The sequence below is a fragment of the Centruroides sculpturatus genome, unplaced genomic scaffold (assembly GCF_000671375.1).
Source record: "Centruroides sculpturatus isolate CEXI.00-Female unplaced genomic scaffold, Cexi_2.0 scaffold193, whole genome shotgun sequence".
NCBI classification, from domain to species: Eukaryota; Metazoa; Arthropoda; class Arachnida; order Scorpiones; family Buthidae; genus Centruroides; species Centruroides sculpturatus.
In genome coordinates, this window is record NW_019384402.1 from 310,943 (window position 1) to 334,676 (window position 23,734).

Below are 23,734 nucleotides of genomic sequence, written 5' to 3' on the forward strand. Positions count from 1 at the left end.
ATAATATAAAATTTATTAAAGATGTTAAACAACCTATTTGAAAGATTTAAAAAAGTTTTTGCATTAAAACTACAAAGTATAGAATTTATAATATATTAAAATGTATAAAAAATTTAATTCTTTGCAAAGCTTAAAATAAATATAGAAATTAATAGATAATTACATTAAACAGTAATAAATGCACATTTGTCAAATACTTTACAATAATAATTCTGTAAAAAAAAACTGAATTTTTATATTAATTTTTAAACTCCAGTATTTTTTTTATTTATCATATTATATTTTTTACTCAGGGAGTAATTACATTTACTGCATCTTTAATAATTTCTATATATTTTGTCGCATCCAGTTATGTTACAAACTATACAATTATTATTTATGTAATATTAAGTTAATAAATACTTTTGCATAAATTTCTTTAGTCTTTCATTCTTTAAAATAAATTCTAAAAGCTCCTAATGTTCAAATAAAAGAACATTTAAAACATAAGATTTCACTCTAAGAAAACAATTTTCTTTTTTTTTTTTTAGTGTTCTTGAGGATTGGCTGTATAAGGCCAAAAATGTTCTATAATCCTTTAATAGAATTTATCATCAGGAATACTCAAAGCAAATTTTTTTCCATTTCAATAAACTGAATCTATTACTTACCAGAACATCTTGTAATTTATGTTATTGGAGATGATAATTTATATGTCAAGTGTTTGAATTTAAAGGAGTCGGTCTATTTTAATTCCAATTAGATGTTTTTCAAGATTGTGACGAGATGGGACATCTCAATCACATCACATCACATCACATCAGAATTTGATCTGTGACAAGATGTCCCATCTCGTCACAGATCAAATATAGCAAATTTAAAAACTAAACAGAGCAGAATATAAATGGGCTTCAGAAATATGAAGTATGTCGAAGTAACGAGGACAGACATTGTAAAGGTGATTGGATGTCATTAATGTAGAACACACTTTGAGAATCAAAGCGTGTTCTACATTCAAATCCATTTAGTTTTTGAATTTGCTATAGTTGATCCGATGACAAGATCGTATTACCTTAAAAAATTTTAATTCCAAATAAATGTCATTTAAATCATTTATCAATTATTTAACTAATAAAAACTATCAAAATATATGCAAAAACAATACAATAAAATTTAAATTTTAGCATGAAAAATACGAAGTGAAATGTTAAGTGAAAATTTTATGAACAAAAAATAAGCATAAAAACAAAAATTTGTTTTTTAAACATTGTTATAATTAATAATAATGTAAAATCTATTCAATATCAAGGCTAAATATACAAAACTAATAAACAAAACCCCTATAACATTCACTCTTACAGCTTTAATGAAAATGAATTCCACCACGTGGGAAAGAAGTAACCAAAACTAAATTAATTTATACACTACCCTACAATAATGGACTGGACACCAGAGGATTTGCATAAAATCCGACTGCATGTCAGATTTTATTCAAATCCAGTGCTCGCACATGATCCGTGACTCATCATTAGTTCTACGTGAAATTCTGACAATATGTTGAAATGATAGGAACTTGGTGACTTTGAAATAAGTGTTATAATTGTAATCACATTAGTGGCAAGTCTATTCGTGTAATTGCGGTAGAAATATCACAGCCATGGTCAACTGTTGGTTGTGTTGTGGAAGACTACGGGAGTTGGGACACAAACTGCACATGTTGGTCATCCCCATAAACCGACTGAATGAGATTGGCGTGTCCTGAAGTGTGAAGTTCGTAAGAACCACAAGAAACCACTCCAAATCATCAACAGGCAGCAGGGGTTACAATGCACCCCAATACTTTGCGAAAAGAACTGCATGCCCTCAATACCCACAGATGTGTTGCCGCACACAAAACCAAACATCATCCCATCCAGCAAAAGCTAGCAGATTCATTTGGTTTTTGCAACGTCACAACTGGTCTGTTGACCACTGGAAAACTGTTTTATGGAGCGACGAGTCACACTACACGCTCTTCCAGTTGGATGGGTGTGTTTGGGTTTGGAGAATGCCAGGCAAACGTCTGTTATCCAAGTGCATTGTTCCAACTGTCAAGTTTGGTGGTGGTGGTGTTATTGTTTGGGGTGATTTTCATGGTATGGTCTGGGAAATTGAATGCCTATGCCTACATGAACATTTTGGACAATCAGGTTCTTCCTACGCTCTGGCAATTTTATGGAATGGACGAATGTTATTACCAGGACGACAATGCTTCATGTCATATTGCAGCCTCTGTCAAGCAGTGGTATCAAGATACAGATGTCAACCGTTTTCCTTGGCCTGCTCAGAGTCCCGACCTAAACCCAATAGAACATTTGTGGGACGCGTGGGAGCAACGCTTATGGACCAGGGAACCATGTCCGAAATTTACAGCTGAGCTGTCGGCATTCTTGAAGCGAGAATGGACACAAATTCCCATAGCTGTGTATCAAAACCTTGTTGAAAGTATGCCCAAGAGGGTTGCTAGTGTAATTGCAGCACATGGGGAACCATCCTCCTATTAAAGCATGTATTCTTTACCTTATGCCATCACATCTTGCTGTCCAATCCATTACTGTAGGGTAGCGTACATCAAAATCAGTCAAACAACTTCTTCAGCCAATTTTGTCTCAAGTATGCTTGAGGAGATTCCAGCCAATCTTGTGTTTAAAGATTTAATATATTTTCTTTGGAACGATTTAACTTATTCCAAATGGTAATCACTGAAAAATTATCACTATATTAATTTATTTCTAATATCTATATATATAATATATATATATATATATATATAAATGGACATGTATGTCCCTATATTTCACTTTTCCGCCAAAACTACACATCGCACGTGAATGGTGTTTGTATGTGGTGGTAGCCCCAAGTCTCCATTCGTGCATAGGGGTGGTTGCGTCTCGATAGCTATAAGGGTGCGGGAGATATGAGGCTGAAAGTGGTTGAAAGTGGCTTTCTATTTCGAATGTTTTGTTCGAATTTGTTCGAATTAAATTCGAACATAAAATTCGAATATTGGTTCGATTATAGAACGATTGTAAACGTTCCAGAAACGTTGAAAATAGTTCGTTTGACTAAACGTAAAAATTCTCTAATTAGTCTGGAAACGGGGGACCTAATTCTTGCATTCTGTGAAAACGGGTAAGATTAGCTATAATGTAATTATCTTAATCTTCACTATCGTTACTTTTTGCCCAGCGAAGCGGGTCCTTGCAGCTAGATTCTAGATTACTTAGAAAAACAGTCTTTTATATATATAAAAAAAACTATATTACATACAAATAAAAACCCAGCGAAGCGGGATCTTGCAGCTAGTATTTTATAAAAATTAGCCAGGATGAATATTTCTAATACTAGCGAGGTTGATACCGAAGATTCAAACACGAAAACGTGTACGTTGGACGTTTAGTGCCGCTTTCCTGTAAGCCTAGAAGTTTGACTATGGTGTTTGGATAGTCAGTGGAATCATGCTCAACATTCCAAATGCCATTGACAAACTTCTAGGCTTACAGGAAAGCGGCGCTAAACGTCCGACATACACGTTTTCGTGTTTGAATCTTCGGCCTCAACCTCGCTATTATTTCTGTAGCAAAACTTGATGTGGAATTTACTAATTAAAAATTAGTAAATAATAATATATAAATAATATAAATATATAATTAAAAATTAGTAGTTAGATGTTCATCCTTGTTAATTAAGATACATACCAGATATCTTTAGTTCTTTGTGGTTATTGATACAGATGTGGAGAAGATTTTATATATTTTTTTATTTAGGTATAAATTATATTCCTGGTAAGGCATATATATTACACACTATTTTTAATTCAATTTCTCAGTTGGTGTTTTGTTGGCATATCTGTATTGATTCTGCTGTATTTTCTCCTAGAAGGATAGAACATAGAAAACTTTTTATTTTTGAAAAATTCAATATTATGAGGCATAATGATGAAGAACATTTCAAGAAGTAAAAACTGACTCTGATTAATTTCATCATAATCAAACAGAAAACATTTTAAGAATTTATTTATATTCATTATTTGAAAAATTGACTTCATTATGTATTTTATTCCATATTAAAAAATTTACAATTGGAATAAAATGGAACATTCACTTAAAGTACAGGGGGGGAAAAATGGGAATGTTGTTGACAGTATTATAACTGAGATATAACACAGTTTTTTACATTTATTTTACAATTCTACTAAAGAAATTTAAAATATGTATTTATAAATATTCACAATTTTACTGTTATATCATTTTTGCACTAACGCAAAATGCATATATTTAAGTGGCAGTTCGATGACATTACAACTAAGGCACAAATCAAAAATTACAGTTTATTGAGGATCTAGCCGATTGCAGAATTATGCAACCTTGCTCTTCTCTAAAATGCCATTTGGTACGTCACCTTATTAGTTACAGTATATAAAATACACAACTTACAATTATAATAAATCATAATTTTTTGCTTCATTAAGAGCATAAATTTAATGACTATTCTCATTTAAACAACATAGCATTTTAAAATAAGACATATTATATGAAGTTTTAACATTCTATTATTCACAAAATTTATTTTTGTAGGAAGTAAAGAATTTTATCGAAGGGAATCAATAAAAAGATTGTCTAATCCACTTCTTGAAACACAAAACTGAGATTAAGCTTGCGATCACTTTGTTTTGTATGAAAAAAAAAATTATTTTTCAGCATACAGACCAGACTATCATTTATCACCTCATTTTCATTGTCACTAATATTATTCTCTTTAAAATTCCCATTTGCTCAAATACTAATGTTGCATTAAACTGATAGTGTGCCAACCTCTAATTTTCAAAATCATCATTAAACATAACAAGTGGTTCGATACGATGCGAGTGTATACAAAACAGTGCCTTTTACATCATTTATTTGCTACGCATAAAGCTAACAGAATTGAAAATCACTTCTAATAACTATCTATTATCATACGGTACCACAGTTAATATTGCAGTAGTACATATAAAAACATCTGTGTTACAGAAGTATTATTATTATAAAACAAAATATTTCAAAAAAGAGAAGGCACTTTGTCTCTGCATAATTTAGAAGTATTGTGTGACGGCATCTTTTTCTCTCTGACGAGACGTGGGACGTGCATACTTAACATCTCAATAATTTTGTGACAAAGAATAAACATTTGCTGTCTTAAGGTGGCTCGACATATTTGGTATTTGCCGAATGCTGAGCAAACATCTGGCCAATACCAAGTAGTGTGGATGAGTTACTCGTGACTTCACACAACAAATATTTGGTGTATCATGCCGCATCAGAGAACAAATATTGGCCAAACATTCATAATTCGCACAATGAACCGATGTGCAGCAGATAATTGTATGTGTGTACATGCGTGCTTGTCTCGTGACAAACGCTTCAGCAAATACTTTGGCGAAAGGCAATTATTCGGCACTTGGAATACCAAATGTGCAGAGCTGCCTTCAAACTAAAACTAAAAAGCTTACATCTTTAAATTATGACTAGAATATTTGTACAAACAATTAAAACTGTAAAATTTGGTAAATTTACATATAATAGTATGTATTAAAAAGTGATTTTATGCAAATAATTATACTAGAAGTTCTAATTTTCCAAATCTAACTACTTAATATATTGCATATATATATATATAATCTTCATTTTCAATATCTTAAGATTTGTTAAATTGTTTATAATATAGAAATTAATTTTTAAAAAAATTTCTTTTAATCAAAATGAATATTTTATAACTATCAAAGTGTAAATGTTTGCATTATAAATTTAATATTTTTATTCTTTTTAAGTTGATTTAAAATACGACAATAACAACGTTAAGCTTAGAAGAGTACCAAATGTATTTATTAGATTTTAAATGGCAAATTCTGCTGAATTTAATTAAAACAATTTGGAGATACTGTAGTCTTTACATGAAATGATCATGCATTATTCAAAACTGATATATTAATCTACCAGTTTTGTTGAATAATACAAGATATCATTGTGATATGAATATGTTAAATAAATTTTTAAAATATGTTGGAAAAAACTGCAGTAAAGTTTGGTTTTAAATTCTATTTTTTAAGAAAATTTTCAATAACAACAACACTCATGTCTGTGAATATCAAATATGGGAATTGTAAACAAATTTTGATTCTTTGGAAATGCATTGAAAGTTGTACTTAGGCACATACAGTTTGCTTAAATAATGCTAAATATTCAAATTTTAGGTAACATTTAAAGATTGGATAACAAAATAATTTAAACTTAATATTCTCTATGGCATCGTCTTCAGTCAGCTGGCCTGGAGACAGAACTGTAACATATAAAATTATGCCACGTTCAAAAACTTATTTTCGATGTCGGCACGACACATTGGACAAATCTGGAGGGTTTCTCCGCAACTCCAACAACAACAGACGTGCCCACATGGCAGAAAGACAGCTTGACTCTATAAATAATTAAGAAAAATTCAAAATTTTAATTCTTAAGTTAATAAAGAAAAAATAAAATTATCAAAACGATACTTTACTTCTTTTTCCAAACATACAACACATTCCACTTGGTACCATATTTTAATTTCGGCAGTTGGAGTTAAAATTGGAGCCGAAGGTACCACACACTCTTCTTCGCCGGGAGAAGCAGGAGGAGCAGAAGGCATTGGAACATCATTTGGCAAAATTCCAGTTGAACTACAGTATTAAGATACAATTTTAGTCATTAGAAATTTAAATAACTTACAGTTTTGTTTCACATTTAACAAAATGCTTATTTTCAAACAGTTAACATAAACAACATAATTTAGAATATAGTTTTTTGATCTCATAGGCAATTTAGTGAGGAAATTCACTAATCAATTTAGCAGTGTCTTGCCCCTGTACATCATACTTTTCCTGTTAACAATGAAGTCATTTTGCTTAGGAGAAAATTTTTTAATTGAAATAACATGACTTTTAACCCAAAGCAAAAGTTTGTATATAGTTAGTCAGTGCCTCCTGGTCTTGACTTTCATCTATTTAACACCATTTTTGAGATTAAGAAAGGACGAACAGATGAAAATACAAATATAGAATATGTATATATAAAAGTAAACAAAAATATTTTATTTTTGAATATAATAATTAAATCAGTTATAAAAACACTTACATTTTTTCTTCATTAGGTTCAATATTCTTTTTAAAGTAATTATTGGCACTTTTTAAAATTTTATCACAAGCACTGTCTTGTCTTACACCAAGCTAAGATAAAAAAATTTTCTAAATTAGCATATAAATTTAAGTCATTTTAATTAATTATCAGAAAGTGTTGAGATAGAATGAATTACCAAGCTACATTACTATAATTTTAAAAATATGCAATATAAATGTTTACTCATTTTCATTAACAGTATTAATCGTTAAATAGAGCATAAGGCAAATATAAGAAAATAAAAAAACAGAAACATCAGAGTTCAACTGTGTTGAAAATTAACACAAGGAAATTGTTCTGATAATTTATATGATACAGAGTAAAGAATGCTGATGAAACATGAAGAGAAACTCTTAAGACTGACAATAAATATATCTCAAAAGGAAACAATACAGCAATCTATATAATCAAGAAGTTATCATTTTACAATTAGTCTGTTAATCTTGACTATAAAATTTCTCCAAAATCATAAACATGCATTTAAAAAATATTTTTTTAATAGTTCTAACATCAAAAACTCTTTGTAACTTAAAATTTTTAGTGATTTTTATAGTTAATAAATTATAATACAAACTGAATACATAGATTGAAATATATTTAAACTTAATATTAATTAAAATTAGTCAGGCAGTTTAAACTATATTCAATTCTTGAAAATTTTAAACATGAAAAATTTGCAGAAATATTGATGTACTATTTGCACAAAAGATCTGGAAAAAGGGAGATATATCAAACACTCAAGAGTTCTGCTGTTTTTCTCCTAACTTTACTGAATTTCTTTCCAATGATCTTAGAATGACTGAATTTTAAACTTTCAATATAAATTATCTATAAATTTGCATTATAAAAATGAATATAAAAAACAGTATCTATAATTCCTGAATACATATAGAACAATACAATTCTAAAATTTCTGAATAGCTCAAGCAATACAGCATTAGCTTATTTTTGAAGAATGGCATAGGTTAGTGTCTTGGTTGATGCCAAATTTTTCTTAAATCTATCTTTGCGCAATTTTGAAACCCTTTTCACATGAGCCTACAGAACTCTTGAGTGCCAACATACTCAGATGGTTGAGGCAATTAAAGAATATGCCTACTACTCTTATTCAACCCAGACTCAAAATCCACATTAGCTTCATTGTTATTTTGGGAAAGACTATAGAATTTTCAGTAATCTATCATCATTAGGCAAAAGAATAAAATAACTAGAAGTTAAGTACAGATATTCCTGAATGCTAGCAGAACATGTTAATTTTAATTTTAACAATTTTTATGAAGTACATAAAATTTTATAAAATCAGTAAAGCTTTTACAATTATTAGATAATCTAACAAAATATGAAAAGCTAATAAATTTTACAATGTAGGAAGAAAAGTAAAGTTTACAAATTAATTTGGATTTTTGATGAGATAATCTAACACTCAGATAAAGGAAAAGCGATCTGATTATAAGAGTTGTTACATATATTTAGTATTTTCCAAATGAAAAGCAAATTAAAATCGGAGCAAGGCTGTAATAATTAGAGTCAAACTAAAGGAGATTCCAACTATCTAATAAGCACAGACTTAATTAATTTAGTAGCCTGCCTAGCATGTTTAATGTCTGCTTTATATTCTCTAAACTGTATGGTTAACATATAGAAAGCAACACCTATATAATACTTATGAACACTCATAAAAAGGATACAAAGGGAAATTTTGTAACCTCCTGATTTTTCACACGATGATAAAGGATCTCTCTACCATCATTAAAAAACCTTCTTAAGAAAGGTTAAGATATTAAGCAGCTAGTTTTTCGAAATGAGTGTACTAATTTTAGTGACACAGCCTAAATATGGAACAGAAAATTTCATTGCTGGTACATAGTAGAGCAAAGAAAAAGCAAAAGCAGTACTTTAAGCTTGAGAAAATTAAATTTACTAAGAGTATAATATATCTTCAAATAAATGAATATCAAATGTATTTGAAAATATAATTTATATTTATTAAACATTCATTAAGAATTTTATTTTTTAGTGCTAATAATGAACTAGTTTGTCAGGAAATACTAAAAATTTTTATGTATTGATCAGTTTTTCACTTCTGAAATAAATAAAAATGGTTATAAATGAGACTTCTGATCTTCACACTGTTAAACTATACTAAAACCCATAAAATTAGAGATCTATAAAAGATCTGGATCTTGTTGAAACTAAAAAGAAAGAACAACGAGCAATTATTTTTGTGACAGTCACAATGCCAGACTGCAATTTTTAATATGTTTAATTTATTTAATTTAAAATATATGCTCTTAGTAGTAGCTTGCCCTTCTACATCACATGTTTCCTTTAACAATTAAAGAATTTCAATTCAAAAATTTTTACCCACAAAATCTTTTGGGGGAAATTTTTGAATTGAAATAACATGACTTCCAGTTTGTGTAGGACATTTGTATATATTTTTATTTATTTAATTAGACATACTAGGCAGAGCCCATGATGCGGGTCATTTGTATATAGTTAGTCAGGGCCTCCTGCTCCTAAGGTTTCCATATCTGGTCCTGTCTTTCATCCATCTAACTCTGTTCTCAAGACTAAGGAAAGAGAGATGGATGGATGACAGTGGAAATTTATAGATCTACAATTTTTTCAAATTTCGGCCCAATGAAAAACATTTAAACTCTAAAGATTAGATAGAATAGAATCATTAGGATAATATTAAAGTACGTATTGAAATTAGCTCATATATCGTAAAAGTACACAAGACTATTCTATTAAAGTAACTAATTTAATTTAGATCATGTTAAAAATTAAATTAATAAATCATACTTTTAATGTGATACAAGATAATATAGTATCTTGGATCACATTAAGTATCTACAGATGTATGAAATTATTTTAGATTAAAAATAAATAAATAACCTTTAAACAAACATAAATACCTTTTTCAACTCTTTTTTTGTCATTGAGAGTAAGTTATGTAAAGTAATGTGTTTTGCAGCAAATAATGTTAGATAGTCTTGAGCTTCAGCATCAATTAAGATAGACTGAATAGCAGGATCTAACATTCTCTCCTGAAATGCAGGATAAAGATTGAAATTTAGTTATTTCATTTAAAAATAATAATATTAGTTAATAATGTTTATAGAAAATGTATGTATTAGCAAAATACAGAGTATGTTTTTAAATAAACTGTTATTAAATTTGCTGCCAATATTTAATTTAGTATCAGATATGAAATTGTTGTAATAACTTCATTGTAAAACAAACCTAAACTGCCAAATTATTTTAGATCTATTTAACATAACTGTTGACATGCCTAACTATTTGCAGATTCAAGTTTTGCTCTAGATCAACCTTTTCTTCCATAATTTTCTAAATTACTTAATTTAATATTTAGAAATTAAATATGAATTTAACATGTAGTTTGTACACATTCTCCTATAACATTTAGTCTCTCATTATTTTGTTTTTTTTAAGTTCTTGATCTCATCAATGGTCTTCATCTGTCTGTTATTACAACTACTTCCTTTTTTCTTTTCAAGCTTTTCCAGTGCTTTTATCTCTCTCACAAGCTTTATCTTCCTTTTTTCTCTTATATGCCACAAGAGCTTTTTCTCATTGGGTAGCTGCATTCCTAGCTGCTAGAATCATCCCTTTAAGTATCATCCTCAGAATTTAAATAGATACAGTAGAGCCTCGAAAACTCGGCCTAATGTGGACCGAAGGGTGGCCGAGTTTGTGAAAATGCCGGGTTATCGGGAATGGGGTTAAAAAAGGATAAGTTTCCTCAGAAAATATTGTACTATACTTGTATGTATTGTTTGCTTGAGAATACAACAGAGAATAAACTGCCCAAATACCCTTAAATAAAGGAAAAGTACGTCCTTTATGAAGGCATAGAGCCTTTACTACATGAAAATGAAAATTAATGAATACACTGTGTACAGTAATTTACCTGATAAGACAGACCTCAGAAAAATACTTTATGAGGCATAAAGCTGTCTATGATGAAAATTAATTATCTAAGGGTATTTTTGCCCTGTCAAGGTATGGCCGAGTTATCCGGAGTGCCGGGTTATCGAGTGCCGAGTTTTCGAGGCTCTACTGTATTAAGTATTTTAAATAATAGTAGACATCTTGGTACTAAAATAAGTTTGCTCTTCTTTTATTTCAGATGTTTTCAATGTTTTTTAAACATTACTAGTGTAGAAATATAATCTCATACTTGTTAATTACTTAAATATGTGTTGTTCAATTGCAAAAAACTGTTGTAATTTGTTTAAAATATAGGTGATCATTATTAAAGAGTAGGTGTTCAGAGCTTTTTGTAGAAAAACTATTGGGCAAATCTCTATCACATTTGATATATATATATATATATCCCGATTATGCAGATTTGATTTGGAGAAAAACACTTTACTTCAAAATTCAGACAGTAGAGCAGTGTTTCCCAACATGGGGCCCACGTCCCACGGGGCAACTGGATTGTTAAGGGGGTAGTTCAAAAATGGACTCGTCCAGAGTTTAAGTTAACCATATAGCTGCTGTATATGTTAGGGAGACATAAGAATTTTAGAAAGACTTAGATGGGGCATAGCACAAAAAAGGTTGGGAAACACTGCACTAGAGCAAAGGTGCTGCATTTTCCTTAATGTGTATATTATACATTTTCTAATGAATTTTGAGTATAAAATGAGTTATTAAAAATTGTGAAGAATGTTTTTAAGTAAACAGTTATGGTGCTCACTTTGCCTGATCATGTGTTACTTGTTAAATTCTTCTATCAATGCAACAGCAGTAGTAGCTTCATCACTTTCACTTCAATAATTTATGATGAGGTCCTCTCATTATTGAAAATCTTAGGAAGATGATTTTGTATTTAACTTTTGGTTATGTGGCTACCTAAAGAGTAATTTATCGTGGCGCTATTCCTTACCCAACTGTTTCAAAAAACAGAATTTCACAACATATGTAACAATTCCACGCAGGTCAGTTGATTTTCATCACTGAATGTGTTTTGCAGGAATTCATTTTTTATAGCATGAAGATGGAGAGAACATAGAGCCATATTTGATGTAATTGTAAATTCCACATTTGTAATCACATCTGAAAATTATTGCATTTTATTTCTTAACTCCTGAAATTTTTTACAAAATGTACATAATAAGCTCAGTAAGACAACAGCAAGGTCAAATTTTGCCCTAGTGATTAAATTTTAAAGTAAAATCTTTTCCTGAAAACTGAAGTTACCTATTCAGGACAATATATCAAATTTAATTAAGATTTGTTCAAAAGTTCCTTTCTACAGAGAGCACTGATCACCTACACTTTACAATCACCCTGCATTTTATTTGTCGTAACAGTGGCTAGTCTCTTAATCAGCAGAAAATTATTTTAAATTCAGGTGAATACATTGACATTTACATATTAAAATGCTAATGAAAATACTTTCCAAGAGAAAAGTGATACTCTAATTCAAGGCTCTCCAACCTTTCTTGAGAAGGGCCACGCAAGCTGTAATAAACAACTCTGGTGACAAAGTATGAAAGATGTAGTCAAAGATTAAGATTTCTTTATTTCTGAATAACAATGGACATAAATCAACATGAGATAACTACTTTTTCAAAAGAATTTCATCAAAATTGGGGATAAATTTTGCAGCACCCAATATTAAAATCTTTAGTTTGTTGCAGGTGATGCTCAATATTTTGATTATAAATTTCATTTTCAAAAAGGTATGAAAGTACACAGAAAAAAAAATATTCTCCATGCAAACTTCTTCAAGACTTTTAATGTTTGATTGTGTTTGTTTGTTAATTTATGGCAATGCAACACTTGGGCAATCTGCCTAGGAAGATGCCTTCCAGGAGGTGTTTTTAAGAGTAACTGGCTTCTATTCAGACATTATAGACATGGAGAAAACCCAGAAAACTCCACGTGGCCAGCCTGTCCTGGCGAGGTGCAAACCCATGACCGAACTCCCAGTGTTTAGGGAATGGAACCGCTTGGCCACTGGTGGGTCCAAGACTTTTAAAATTCTCTTTCACCAAACAGATGTAAAAATTTAACAAACTTTCTCCTTTAAATAGATTTTTATAAAATCATTTGTAGCAAGGTCTTTTATTATAGTGAAATTAATTTTTCTAGTTTGAAGGTTGATGCTGAAACATGTCTGTGAAAATGAGTTATGCAGCTGGATAATGTGTTTCAGAATTGAAGATGCATAGGTTGGTGACTCCTACTCTAAAACCTTATAGCAAATTATCAATAATGTTGATTATTTTTATAAAATTCTTACATTGTTTATAGGGTAATACAACACTTTACTATGCCATGTACAAATAATTTTAATATAACAATCATTTTCTCCTTATAAAAACTTACTTAAATATCAACTATACATTAATTATAATATTTTTAAAAATAAATTTTAAATGAAATATTATAAATATAATATTAATACAGAGATAAAGAAAAACAAAATTTACCAATTCTTCAATATGTTGTGGTTTACGATCCATTAATTTTTGATACTGGATCAACCAAAAATCATTCATTTCTTGTTCTCTTTGTAAATCCATTTGGTGCTAAAGTTAAAACAAAATATTGTGTTTATAAAATTAAAATTTTATAACAAAATAAAATTTTATAAAAGTTAAAATCAGATTTGTACTATAAATTAAATTTTTATTTTTATAAATTTATTTTAATATTTCTTACTATACGATCTTTTAGTTCAGCTTCTCTCATTTCCCTTTGTTCCATTAAACATGATAAAAGTTCAGCTAATTTAGATCTTCTTTCAGCCAAGACATTCTAATTATAAAAATTTTTTAACAATAGTTACAAGTTATTTCACTAAATTTTCACAAAGTTGTTATAAATAATTTTTAATTACTTAAAATATTGTTTAAATTTAAATATTTAAAAATAATTTGTAATCTGGTGATCCCCTATCATGTCTCCCCTTGTTTGGATGGAGGATTGATTATTTGTGTTGTGTATCTTGATGGGATTTTCTCATCTGAATCCTGTGGCTGATCCAACACAAGAGGGACACTCATCAATGCCAAGAGGCATGGCTAGAGCTGAAAAGTATAATGGTAAGTATAATGAAAGGTATAAAGGTATAGACAGTATAATGGGTCCCACAAACAATTTCCTTGAGACACCAGATGACCCCACTGTACTCAGTCTTATGTCTACATTGCGGTTCTGTAGATGTTGACCATATATTTTCCCTATGTTACAACCCACATATGGTTTTTAAATCTAAAAACATATGTGAGGTGTCTATTGGCAGTTCTCTAACAGGAAGCTGGCTGTTTCTTAGCCTACTAGTAGGCCTGCTGCCAGTTTAAGGTTAGTAGCCTAAGAGCTTAGTAGCAAGCCTGCTGCTGCTGATTCAAAGGAAGCTCCCACTAAGGGTAAATCATTATGTTAAGATTTATCCAAATCAATCTCCAACACTGCAGAGTGGCTTCTGCAGTACTGAGCCATCATGTAATGACTGACAACATTGATATAGCCCTAACACACCAGCATTGGGTCTTCAGGATCAAGTTAAAGGCTTGTCTACCTTAAGTAACATTTTCTACTATCACTTATCAAACAAGGGTCCATGATTTGTAAGAATGACACTTAAGATTTTCTTTGAAGAAAATCTCATCATACTCACACGGGCAATGTCAGTAAACTGTATATTGGAAATATGGTTCTGTAGGGTATGAAATAAGTGATAATCAGCTAGTGCCAAATCTGGGCTAAAAGATGAATGAAGCAGAACTTCTTGCAAAGAGGGAATTGGGATCAGTCAAAGCATGGAATACAGGGATAAAATCCTTAAAACCCCAAATTTCAAGGAGAAAGTGGACTTGGCTTTCCCAACATGAAGGATTTACATTTTCCCATTGTTCAGTTTTAACTTTTTCTGACACGGCAGATTTTCTTCTTCCAATTTCTTATGGTCACTCTGTGCATTTCTTTTTTCTCCATGCTAGTGACATTGTTGTCACTGAAATGCCATCATCTCTACCTTTGTTCTGCCACTTTTATTGTCATCCGTCCTCCGACCAATCATTGACATCTACTTCTAGACTTATCAATGACATTGTCCCAAGGCTGCTGACAACTCATCAATAATCCACTATCAACAATGTAGCATCTTTGGACTCTCCCTTAATATCATCATATGAGAAGGAGCATCTCATTAAAAGACTTTGTAAGTTATCAGTTTATTTCCAAATAAATGGGTTTCATTTGTAAAGGTGCTTTGCCTCAGTATGTCCACTATCACCCACATACCCTTATTCCTCATTTGAAAACTTCTTGTTTGTAAACCTAACACTTATATAGACAAAGCAACAAAATATCAAATATTATAAGTATTAATAAAACTATCATAAAAAAATTCAATTACTTAGCATGAATATTTTAACAAACAGCTCTTTAAACAAGCAAATACATAAATTTTAATATTTACCAATTCAAAATTTATCTTAAGATCTTTCTTTTTCAGTTCTGCTGTTGTGAGCTTAGTTAATTCTTTCTGGATTTGTTTTATCTGAATTTAAAAAAAATATTATTATAAATTAAAAATTTACTTATTCAGATATAATATTGTATATTTTAAATACAATAAATAATAATATTCTTACGTTATTTTTAAGAATTTTAAAAAACAAAGTTTTTTATTATAATTTTGATAAAATATAACACAGCATTAAAACACTTTAAAACTTTCTTTATTATGAAAATATGGATGTACTGAAATTATAAAAATATTTTTAATTTAAATTTTACATTATCTATTTACAGTAGAACCTCGATTATCCGACCCCCGATTAACCGACACCTCGGTTAACCAACCGTCCTAGTCGGCAAATTTCAAATGTCCGTTAGTGATATGGCGCTACAATATTTGGCTATGTCTTGGCTACTTTAATATTATTTTTACGTGTTTTAGCTGGCAACACTCATTCGACCATGAAAGGGAGCCAGTATTTAAACGAGGCTTAATTTTCTAATTTTTAACAATACAATAGCAATGATTATTATTTTAAAAAATTTTTGTTAGGCTTAACATTGATGAAAATTCAACGCGAAGTAGGTTAATAGCAATAAACTAATATACTAATTACATGGGATATAATAATATACTACACTAATAATGGATTTTTTCATACTTTTCGGTTATCCGACTTTTCAACTATCTGACCAACCCCAGTCCCCAATTGGGTCAGATAATCGAGGCTCTATTGTGTTTGAATCTTTATCATTCATATTTGTATTTTCTATAACTTCTTATAGCAGTTTAGAACTGTACTAGCAGGATATCACAGCTATGCTTATACAAAATTTTAATAGTTTTTTTTATAGTACTACCAAATTCTTTTGTCCTGGACATAAGTATTACTACAATTCATTGAGAAAAATAACAGAAAATATTAAAATAACAATATTTTATTTTAAAAATGTCAAGTGTTGTATACAATACTTCATAGACATCATCTACAGGTAAAAGTTTGGAATTTCTTAGATAAACATAAGTATTTCCTATTCAAAACATTAAAAAAATGGATATTTTTTCCATATTTTTCCTTGTATCAAATTTTAAAATAATATAAATTCTGAACTTTAAATTTCTTATAAGATCAAATAAAATTGCTTAAAATTAAGTAAGAAATAAAAGATTGATATTTAATGGGTATTAGCATCACTGATTTTTTTATACTCTTTGTGTAGAAAAAAACAGTTAATTATTATGAGATCTCATTCTGCAAAAGATATTAAGAATGCACAAATTGCTTTAGATGATATTTAATAATGTGTTTGAAGGTATACTTGAAAATAGAAAAGTGTATGTGTATACACATACTACTGTGCTCAAAAAGTATCAGGAATGGCTCATTTAAACTGCATGTGTGCAAGAGGACACTGTCATCATTTTCCATCATTTGGTATGACTTTCAAGCAGCAATCCATATGTCATCATCTGTTTTCATTTGCAAATAAGTGCTTGTTTTGTGTGCAAAGAAATTTTGTGCCCACAATATTTCAAAATGTTGAGTGTAATTGAGCAAAGAACATGCATTAAATTTTTTTTGCAACAGAATTACTGCTACAAAAACATTAGAAATGTTGCATAAAGCCTTTGGTGGTGATAGTCTATCAAAAACCAGAGATTTTAAATAGTATAAGCTGTTTGAGGAAGTCAGAGAACACACTAAAGATGAACCATGCTATGGTAGACCACATCCACTTCAACTGATTGCTCAAGTCAGAGATCTAGTGATCACTGAATATTGTTTAACAATTAGGGACATTATATGAACATGTTCCAGTTTTATTTGGATCTTGTCAATCAATTTTAAAAGATCATTTGGGCTTGTGGCATGTTGCTTCTCAAATCATAAAATTTTTTCCATGAACATATTCAAGTGTCCAAGGAAATGCTTTTTCAAAGTGAATTTTTCTTAAAACACATCATTACAGGTGATGAATATGCTTTTGACACCAAAACAGCTCAATTATCAAGTAAATGGTGCCTGAAAAAAGTAAAGTGAGGCCAATCAAAGTTAGTAAAAAATCAAGGTCATATTGGCCATTTTCTTCAATTGTTGTGGTGTTGTGCATCACAAATTCCCTCCAACTAGCTAAACTGTCAACAAAGAATATTATTTGATCATTTTGCATCATTTACGTAAAGCAATTTGTAGAAAATAATCTGATTTGTGGTGAGAAAACTCATGGATTTTGCACCACAATAATGCAACTGTTCACAATGCCCTTGTTAACAATTCATGAATTTTTGGCCAAGAATTCAACAAGTCAGTCAGTCAGTCAGTATCATTTATTAAAGTACAAAGTACATACTTGGTGTCGCATTAAGCATGACCAAGGTAGAATACAAGGAGATACCAAAAGATATGTGACAGTGAATATACAATAGAGTGATATAAAATATAATAATAATACATAAAACAAACCTAAGCACTACAAAATACAGAAAAAACAAAACAATACAAATGCAATACATAACAGAATAAAACAATACAGATACAATACATGACAAAACAAAAAAGTTACAAAGACAAAACATAAAAAAATAAAAATAAAAAAATAAAAAAACTGCATTCACCTGATATGACATCTTGTGACTTTTTCCTGTTTCCTCAACTAAAATTTCCATAAAACAAAAGTTGCTGCAAGCCCAGAAGGAGAGTTTCATGAAAATGACTTTAAAGCATGTTTTGAGAATTGAAAAAAAAACCTTTGGCATACGTGCATTGCAGTGAGAGAAAATTACTTTGAAGGTAATGAAATAAAAGTTAATGAATAAGTTCAAATCTTGCATTTTATGAAATCATTCCAATTCTTTTTGATCACAGGAGTTTATACACATATACTTGTCTAAATTTGTGTGTTTGTGATATATGTATTGTATATTTACTATACACAATTGAACTTTGATATAATGAATTGCCTCCAAGATGTAATATTTTTCATTGAAATTGAGAAAAATTTATAATTGAAATAATAAGAACTTTTAAATTTAAAATTAGCAATTTTTACAAGTTTTTTAACTAACATTTATGTTAATTTAAACAATAATTCTAACTTCATTAATAATAAAAATTTCCATTCAGAATTTTTTCCTGCTGATGGAATCTTTCTTACTGTTTTGAATGTGTCAAAAAGTTCATCATTTGAAACTATCCTCTGATACAGATGTTTTGACATCCTTAGGACTACTCATAATGGCCATCTGATGCCAACAGTTGCAGAAATGAATAAATTTTTTAACCAGTTTTAACCTTTACCAATATAAAACGTAATTTTTTTTTTACTTTATTTGGCTTTCAAAAGTTCATTATATAGATATTAAACTTAATTAAACAGAAACATTTTAATCATTCTATAGAAAGGTTCATTGGAAAGAAAATGAAAAGCCAACTGTGTATATTACAATATGCTATTGTGATAAAATTATCAGAAGAGTAAATCATGTATTTTAAAGTTAACATCTTCAGTTATGCAGTGACAACAAGAAAGATTATGAAAGCTGGTTCTTAATCTATACAGGGTGATCGGAAAATGTCTGGTGAAAATTTAAAGGGGGTTAGAGAGGACAAATATAAAAGGATTCGCAGTACAATGCTTGTCCAGAAACGCCACGTGAAGGTGGTAGAGGGCACTGTGTAGGGCAGTCAAAACAAGCCAGCAATGCGGGAAGCTGTCATTCCCTGCTGTGTTTTCATACAACATGCAGCGCTTCATGAATTCTGAACTAGCAGATATCCATCTGATGTATGGAGTTGCAAATGGAAATGGGAGAGCTGCGCAAAGGTTGGGCTTGTTACATTTGTTTGTCTCTCTTTCCTTTTACCTTTCCATTTTCTTTACTCTCCAGGACTTTCACGTGGCGTTTCTGGACAAGCATTGTACTGCAAATCCTTTTATATTCATCCCCTCTAACCCCCTTTAAATTTTGGCCAGACATTTTCTGATTACCTTGTACATATAATCAAAATGGGTTGATAACGACAATAATAATAATAACTCTCCTGTGGCCACCACCTGGTCGTGGTGGGAGAGTCCAGTAATTTTACTGAACCATAGAGCAATGCAGGCTAGAGCACAAGCTCCTGGTAGGGACACCCATGCCAGTAAGGTCTATGGGGAGAAATGAAGCTAAGAGTGACCACACCCACATTCTGTGGAGATAATTATTATTATGGTAGTAACCAGATCAAAGTGTGATACCGGCACGGATGTCGCCTGGGTTAACAAGGTCCGCGTTCGTGGGTTAGGCAGAGGCTCACGTTCGAAAAATAGGCCACAGTCTCCCTTGATTACCAGTGGCGAAAGCAGCACCAGCCCAAGCATGGCTACTGCAATGCCCTCAATAGATGTGAGGAATCGATCTAGATTTGGTGTTTCTGTGGCAATGCATCCACAGACCACAAAGGCTGGAAAATCACACCAATGGATGAAATGGACAACAGAAATAAACAAGTTTATCATCTGTACTTACTACATCATCACAAGACTCGAAACAAACATGACAGCATACAGACAACAACTACATTATAGATTCACGAAACAATATCCTCACCTCACTGTTACCAAACAAAGGGTTGTTGATCAAAAAAGAACAATTATACACAACAACCTTATCCCACAAACAATACTTGAACTTATCAGGCAATAGGTTGCTGATCAAATACATCAACAGACAGAAATACTTAACATTAATGAAGATCACGTAACCTGTCAGGATAATCCAGCAACAAGCATTGATAATAACACACATACAACAACTACAACTAATGATACTACAGGCACTTCCTCATCTATCACTGATAATGTAGACATAGAATTAGTTAATATGCTCTCACTTATATTTCAGGAAACACTCACTAAATATACTGGTACAGATCCCACACAAAGACCACGAATATCGAAAATCAACACGTCAAAGGTAGTAGGAAAAACACTAAATTATGTATACACTCACTTACTACCAAACTACATTCATTCAATTTCTACATTCTCAGACATTCATACATTAGTTTATACTAGGGCAGTCACAGTAGTAACACACCATGGTCTGAAAATACAATCACAGACAGATACACACAAAACACAATTCTATCACAAGCCTGTCTGGCAGAGAAGTATAGAAACACAAATAAATGACATTAGACAGCAATTAGGCAGGCTGACACAATACACTAAAAACAACATATCACCCAAATTAAAGAAACAACTCAAAAACATTTTCAAGAAAATCAAAACACACACAAAACATAAACATCACAACACACATATTACAGAATACATCGATACGCTAAAACAAAAACTCGCAGCCAAAGCACATAGACTCAAACGATACAAAACATGTACACTACGAAAACAACAAAATAAATTATTCACAAACAATGAAAAACTTTTCTACAGACAAATCAGTACCAAAACAAACACTGATACACAGCACAGTGGCACACCAACAGAAGAAGAACTCACAACTTACTGGTCTTTTCTTTGGTCCAGTACTGTTACACACTATGCTGATGCAGGCTGGATCGAGGAGGAGAACAGAAACTTGCAGAACATACCAACTATGCCCTGTGCTGAAATAAATGTACACGACATCTGCTACGTTGTTAACAGAACACACAACTGGAAGACACCTGGTGTAGACAATATTCACAATTCCTGGTACAAAAAGTTTACATCACTGCACCAGGAACTAGCTAAATACCTAACACACATCATCATCAATCCACAAGACATGCCAAAATTTCTTACTCAGGGCATCACCTACATGAAACCTAAAAACAACACCACCACAGACTCCACACAATACAGACCAATTACATGTCTTCCAACACTCTACAAATTATTGACATCCTGTATCACAAACAAAATATACAAATATGTTGAAGAACACGACATTCTTACAGAACAACAAAACGGTTGCTGTAGAAATCACAGGGATGCAAAGAACAGTTACTCTTAGATTCAGTCATTCTACGGCAAGCACACAAACAACACAGAAACATACACATGGCATATATAGACTACAGAAAAGAATTCGACAGCGTTCCACACAGTTGGCTGCTACATATTCTACACATGTACAAAATACATCCATCACTCATTGCATTCTTCCAAAACACTATTCAGCACTGGAGAACAACACTACATCTCAAGGTTAGTAACACTTCCATACAAATAATAATATTTGAATATTTAGTTTGCCTAATGAATATTTGGTTTATTTACCAAATATTCATTAGGCAAGGAATTTTTCAAGGAGATTCCTTGAGTCCTCTCTGGTTCTGCCTAGCCCTGAACCCATTATCCAACATGTTAAACAACAAGCAATATGGCTACAATATCAGACAGGAAAAAACAACATAGTTCACGCTGTCACATCTCATGTACAGTACATGGACGACATAAAACTTTATGCATCCACACAGAAACAACTTCATGAACTCCTACAAATCACACACTCATACACCAAGGACATACAAATGAAGTTTGGCTTAGACAAATGCAAAAAAACTTCACATAGAAAAAGGAATCCTGAAGAAAGAAGAGTTTGCACTTGGAAATGGAGATGTTATTGAATCCGTGGAAGAGGGCGAGTTCTACAAGTATTTAGGATTCCAACAAGCCAAACTAACAGAACATACACAAATAAAGCAAAGATTAATTAAAGAATACCAATGTAGGTTAAATGCTATCTTCAGAACACAGTTAAATGCAAAACACACAGTTAGAGCAATAAACACATATGTCATCCCAATACTCACATACTCTTTTGGAGTTATACATTGGACTCACACAAATCTCGAGCAACTCCAAAGGAAAACAAGAACAACACTTACTAAGCATAAACAACATCATCCTAAATCCGCCACAGAAAGATTAAACCTTCCACGTAAAGATGGCGGACATCGTCTGATTGACATTATAAACCTTCAGTACAAACATATACAGTCACTGCGAGAGTTTTTCTACAAAAAACCAGAAACATCACAGTTACATAAAGCAGTAACTCTAGCAGACTCAAATAACACACCACTAAACTTACACTCAGATCATACAGACATGACACAACATATAAAAAGCATAGACACCATTACGCAATCATGGGCTCGAAAGGCACTCCATGGTAGGCATCCTTAAGACCTGGCCCAGGATTTTGTTGACAAAACTGTGTCAAACAGCTGGTTAGATCGGAGATGCCTCTTTGGGGAGACAGAAAGATTCATGATTGCCATACAGGATCAGGTCATAAATACTAAAAACTACAGAAAACACATACTCAAAGATGACATACTCACAAGTGACACATGCAGAAAATGTCACATCACGCCAGAAACTATACAACACATCACTTCTGGTTGCAAGCTCTTGGTACACACAGATTATTTACATAGACATAATCAAGTAGCAAATATAATACACCAAGAGCTTGCAAAAAAGCACAAATTATTAGATATCCACAAACCATACTACAGAAACCTTCCACAGACAGTATTGGAAAACAACACACACAAACTGTACTACGACAGAGCCATAATCACAGATAAAACAATTTACCATAACAGACCAGACATCACACTCATTGACAAACACAATAAAACCACATACATTATAGACATAGCCATTCCAAACACTCACAATGTACAAAACACATGCACTGAAAAAATTAGCAAGTACACAGAACTCACCCAGGAAATAAGGCATCTGTGGAGGATGGATAGGGTGCTTATTGTACCTGTCGTTCTCTCCTGTACAGGTGTGATACCATACACACTACACAAAAGCTGGAAACATTAACAATTGAATAGAAATACATACATCACACTATAGAAGGCCACTATATTGAATACATGCCATATTGTTAGAAAATTCCTGAATACAGCCCAAATGGTTAGGAGTTAAATGTTGAAATTTGGTACACAGTTAGGGTACATCATGAGAACGTACACTAAGAAGGAATTTTTCGAAATTCCCCCTCCCAC

General features: G+C 31.4%; 1 protein-coding gene across 1 annotated transcript in view; it reads right to left on the reverse strand.

Annotated features, from left to right (window-relative positions):
• Positions 1-4,294: 4,294 nt before the first annotated feature.
• LOC111618698 (E3 ubiquitin-protein ligase LRSAM1-like) overlaps positions 4,295-23,734 on the reverse strand; it is a 38,784-nt gene continuing 19,344 nt past the window's right edge. Inside the window, exons 6-12 of the mRNA XM_023360267.1 lie at positions 15,673-15,753; positions 13,911-14,006; positions 13,679-13,777; positions 10,130-10,261; positions 7,167-7,258; positions 6,553-6,712; positions 4,295-6,471 (exon numbers count right to left, since the gene is read on the reverse strand). Of these exons, the coding sequence (XP_023216035.1) occupies positions 6,352-6,471; positions 6,553-6,712; positions 7,167-7,258; positions 10,130-10,261; positions 13,679-13,777; positions 13,911-14,006; positions 15,673-15,753 (780 nt within the window). The 3' untranslated portion in view covers positions 4,295-6,351. The remainder of the gene's footprint in view (positions 6,472-6,552; positions 6,713-7,166; positions 7,259-10,129; positions 10,262-13,678; positions 13,778-13,910; positions 14,007-15,672; positions 15,754-23,734) is intronic.